Raw genomic sequence first — 5,049 nt, 5'->3', positions numbered from 1 at the left:
TATATATATATACATGTGTATGTACATATATATATAAACATTATTTTATGTCTTTCCTTTTTTAATTTTTCATTAACATGGAAACAAATCTTGTCTTTATTTGTAATTTTCTAATATAACAAAATATTAATAAATTGCAATTTGTTAATGTCTATCGAATTAGAAGTATACGTCAAAAATTAATATATGTCAGAGCATTACAACACATATATAATGTGTGTGTTGTAATGTTAAATAAATATATGTAAATTATATAAAGGAAGTAAAGTAAAATTAAATATTTTTTTGCATATTGTATCACTAAAGTTCTCTATTTAGAAATCACCGAATTCCATTGACTTCTTCTGTATGAACAAAAAGCAGAGATAGAACAAATAACATATATCAAAGGACTTGAGATTACCAGTGTTAACGTGTTGCATATTATTAATTGGAGATGGTGGATCGTTCGGAGGCGGTGGCGGTAGCGGTTTGACAACGATCCTGGGCAACGTGCGGGAATTACCCGCCGCTATTGTCGTGTTCTTCCTACGCCGTTTGGCTTGCTGTCGTAAAGCATGCTTAATAACCTTCTTACTATGCACCATGCTAGAGTAGCCAGAGCAACCCGGGATAGTCTCGCATCCTTCACCCTTGCTGAGATCCACGTCCGTGTCCATGGCAGCGCCTATGGCTTTGACATCGTCGACGAGCGGAATGTCAGGGCACGCGGTGTAAGCCTGCCGCGGCATTGCATTAAAATGTGTACTGATGTCTCCGTTCGTTGCATTCCATCCTCCCGCGAGAATTTAGAATTCACTAATGTGTCCTCCTACTTCACCGAGATATAAACATAACATCTCTTTCTTTCCCTCTCACTCTCTCTGTCTCTCTTTCTTACCAGTGGCGACCGAGTGACATTCTTGTCGGATCAGTCGAAATATGCTGTGAAAGATCACGGCGGTACCATTTATGTCATTTCGTTTCGAGAATTCGTGAATCCACGAAATTACATTGAACAACAAAACATTACAACTTCCTCAATCGCATAATGAAATGCCATCCGGGAAAGTGGAGAAGCTTCCGCTTCTTTCGGCCATACTGTATTTACATATTTATGCCACGAAAACATCGTCGAGATAGATGCACGACTCGTTTTGCGACATGTATTCATGTGTATTATGTTTACACCAGTTTACACAGTTCGATTTACGTCGAAGTTATAACATCGATGTTATGAAACTGGCCAATCATAGCTATTCCCCTGAAGAATGGAATGACTGTGATTAGTCAGTTACCTAACATCGAAATTATAACTTTAGCGTAAATCGAATCGTGTAAACGTAATCTTTTTCTAAATGTGTTAAATGCAGCCATTAAAGCGGGGAGCACTTATACATTATGCATAACACATAAGAAATTGAATCAATCAGAATTCTTTATTTCATGAAAAAGAAGAAAACGAAGAACTTCGAAATTACATTCTCTTATACATTACGTATACAGACTTTTACATAACGCATAAAACTTGAGGCATAAGAAATCAGTCAGACCAAACTAATTAGAGTCCTTTATTTCATAGAAAGAAAAGAAATAAAGCACTTTGATTGGTTCATTTTTTTGTGCTCATTTGTTATGCATTATGCAAAAACCTGTGCTTCCCGCTCTATCCAATCACATTTCTCCTATAAAGACGCACGTAAATGTGATTATAATGATGTAATTTTCTTTATGCATACGTTTATGCGGCTATACAAGTTTGTGTGGATATATTCTTAAGCGAGGAGCACTCTTAGGGGCTCCGCTCAATAAAAAGAATTTCAACTTATCAGAAACTGTATTCCACTATACATGATTTCTGATAGATTGAAATTCTTATTTTCTGTTCTCTGTTTCCTGTTACTTTTATTGTGCGGAGCCCTTTACATAATGCATAACACATAAGACATAAGAAATCCAATCAATCAGAGTTCTTTATTTCATGGAAAGGAAGAAAACGAAGAACTTTGATTGGTCCATTTTCTTATGCATTACGCATTATGTAAAGCCAGTTTTACATTAGTCGCAAGCCGATCGCAAGTTTGTTGCGACAACCAATCTGAAGTGTTGATTTCAAAATGCAAGCTTCAGATTGGCTGTAGCAACGAACTTGCGATCGACTTGCAACTAATGTAGAACCAACTGAATAGACTTTAAAATAAGAACCAACTTTAAATACCGGCCTAAAATCTCAATCTATCCAAAGACAGTACTCAGTTTTTATATTCAAGATCATCTTAAGTTCTGTCTTGAGGTGTCACAAACTAATGAAAGAGTCGCCTTAATGTCTTAAAACTTACTTAAGATCTTGAAATAAGAACTAATTATGAATATCGGCAAAAAACTGATTACATCAGAATACAGTTTCTGACATGTTAAAGCTTAAACATAATGGGAGAAATATTAGGAATAGAAATAAATATTAAGATTTCAAAATCATGTAGTTTAATGTAATTAGATCCTGATAAGTCCAAATCCAAATATTTATTCCTATTAACTGCTAATATTTCGGCTCTGTGCACAATAGAAGGAATAAGGAATTAAGAATAAACAATAAACGATTTCAATCTATCAGAAATCATGTATTCCGATATATCTGATCTCTAATAGGTTAAAATCATTTATTTTTTATTTCTAATTCCTTATTCCTTTTATTATGCACAGAACCTTCTTCTAATATGCACAAGGCTTCATTCCTTTTGTTTGTGTGAGTGTGAGCTCACAAATGAAAAATGACTACAAATTGCTGCTCATATAAATCGAACTTAATGTCGGCTAAGAAGATGGCAAGTGACAAGTGATTTTTGGAGCAAGTAGGGTTAAGTCGTGCCGACATTATTTCTTTTACTAAATAAAGATAATATTCAATATCTATCTGCAAAATATTTGTTCCTCTGCTCAATCATGACTCTCACAAATAAGGTAAGAAAAATGTTTAATATTTTTATTATTACGCCAGCGACTGAAAATATTTTTCCTATCTGTAACTGAACATTCTGAAATTTTGCAGATGGATATCGACGAGAAGAATGCTAAAGGTGAAGGCTTTAAACCATATTACATTACAAAGATTGAGGAATTACAATTAATTGTTGCTGAGAAAAGTCAAAATTTAAGAAGATTGCAAGCACAACGTAATGAACTCAACGCAAAAGGTGACTATTTTGTTTTGATAATGCAACTGTCATTGGTGTATGTCATTGATCTATAAAAACTGCTAATATGGCTCTTTGATTGGTTTATTTTAAGATTGTATTTAAGAGTCTTAAATATAAGAATTGACTATGAATATCGATCATATTCTCTCTTAATTATACAAGACAATTCTTTAATTGTTTTTTTCTTAGTGCGCATGCTACGGGAAGAATTACAACTCCTACAAGAACAGGGTTCCTATGTAGGAGAAGTAGTTAAACCTATGGATAAGAAGAAAGTCTTAGTCAAAGTACATCCAGAAGGCAAATTTGTAGTGGATATAGACAAGAACATCGACATCAATGATGTGACTCCAAACTCGCGTGTTGCTCTGCGTAATGAAAGTTATACTCTGCATAAAATACTACCGAATAAAGTCGATCCGCTCGTCTCTCTTATGATGGTAGAGAAAGTGCCGGATTCTACATATGAAATGGTTGGAGGTTTAGATAAACAAATAAAGGAGATTAAAGAGGTTATAGAATTGCCTGTCAAACATCCAGAATTATTTGATGCTCTTGGAATTGCGCAGCCTAAAGGTGTACTGCTATATGGACCACCAGGTAACAAATTTATTATAGATATTTTTTCTTTTAGCTGAACTTACATAGTTCATTTTTCTTCTTTTTCTCTTTAGTATGAAAAGAAAAAGAAGAAAGAGATGAACTGTTCAAAAAGTTAAAACATATAACATATATATATATATATATATATGAAATCTTTATATTTTATTATAATTATTTTAGTTATCTATCGTAATCTTTGATAGTAATGACAATGCCAAATTTTTCAGGTACCGGCAAGACTTTACTTGCAAGAGCAGTCGCGCATCATACCGAGTGCACTTTCATTCGTGTATCTGGATCTGAATTAGTTCAAAAGTTTATTGGAGAAGGTTCGCGTATGGTTCGTGAGCTTTTTGTCATGGCAAGAGAACATGCACCGTCTATAATATTCATGGATGAAATCGATTCCATTGGAAGTTCCCGGATTGAATCTGGATCTGGTGGTGATAGTGAAGTATGTATGGAATATGGTATGAATTAATTTTAATCTTTTTAATTATATCGTAAATTATACTTTCAGGTACAACGTACCATGTTAGAATTGCTTAATCAATTAGATGGTTTTGAAGCAACGAAAAACATAAAGGTTATTATGGCTACAAACAGAATTGATATCTTAGATCCAGCATTATTGCGACCCGGACGTATCGATCGTAAGATAGAATTTCCACCTCCAAATGAAGAGGCTAGATTGGACATCTTAAAGATTCATTCTAGAAAAATGAATTTGACACGTGGTATAAATCTCAGAAAAATAGCTGAACTTATGCCAGGTGCATCAGGAGCAGAAGTCAAGGTAATGAAATATAAATACATATCTTTACATTACAGTTTCATCATACAATTATCATAGAATAAATATCAAATGAAATCCGATTCTTTGCTCTTAATAAATTATTTTACTCCAAAAATTTAAGCCTTAAAAAAAGAATATAGATTAAAATATAAGGATCTTGAGTTATTCCTCTTAAATTTTAATAGAGAATTTTAGAGAGTTATTCTTATATTTCATTTTTATACTAAAAAAAATCGAAATTTATCAAATGTTTTATATGCATTACTTCATATTTTACAATGCAAATAATATATATTATTTATATTATAGGGTGTTTGCACGGAAGCTGGAATGTATGCTCTTAGAGAACGTCGAGTTCACGTAACTCAAGAAGATTTTGAGATGGCTGTAGCGAAGGTGATGCAAAAGGATTCAGAGAAGAATATGTCGATCAAGAAATTATGGAAATAATCAACTTTGCAATTTTTTCAAAGT

The 5,049-nt window shown here is 33.3% G+C and overlaps 2 protein-coding genes across 2 annotated transcripts in view; one reads left to right on the top strand and one right to left on the bottom strand.

The window, feature by feature from the left end:
* Positions 1 to 1,064, bottom strand: part of LOC108693006 (polycomb protein Asx) — a 6,829-nt gene extending 5,765 nt beyond the window's left edge. Inside the window, exon 1 of the mRNA XM_018201633.1 lies at positions 404 to 1,064. Coding sequence (XP_018057122.1) covers positions 404 to 731 — 328 coding nt within the window. The 5' untranslated portion in view covers positions 732 to 1,064. The remainder of the gene's footprint in view (positions 1 to 403) is intronic.
* Positions 1,065 to 2,770: 1,706 nt separating this feature from the next.
* Positions 2,771 to 5,025, top strand: LOC108693007 (26S protease regulatory subunit 8). The gene is made up of 6 exons (XM_018201634.1): positions 2,771 to 2,940; positions 3,029 to 3,173; positions 3,366 to 3,776; positions 4,007 to 4,233; positions 4,300 to 4,575; positions 4,885 to 5,025. Exons 1-6 carry the CDS (start codon positions 2,923 to 2,925, stop codon positions 5,023 to 5,025), a joined length of 1,218 nt encoding a protein of 405 aa, XP_018057123.1. The 5' UTR covers positions 2,771 to 2,922.
* Positions 5,026 to 5,049: the final 24 nt, after the last annotated feature.

Source organism: Atta colombica, unplaced genomic scaffold (assembly GCF_001594045.1).
Source record: "Atta colombica isolate Treedump-2 unplaced genomic scaffold, Acol1.0 scaffold83, whole genome shotgun sequence".
Taxonomy (NCBI): Eukaryota; Metazoa; Arthropoda; class Insecta; order Hymenoptera; family Formicidae; genus Atta; species Atta colombica.
Note: the sequence above shows the minus strand (reverse complement) of the source record. Positions and strands in the feature narration are given on the sequence as shown.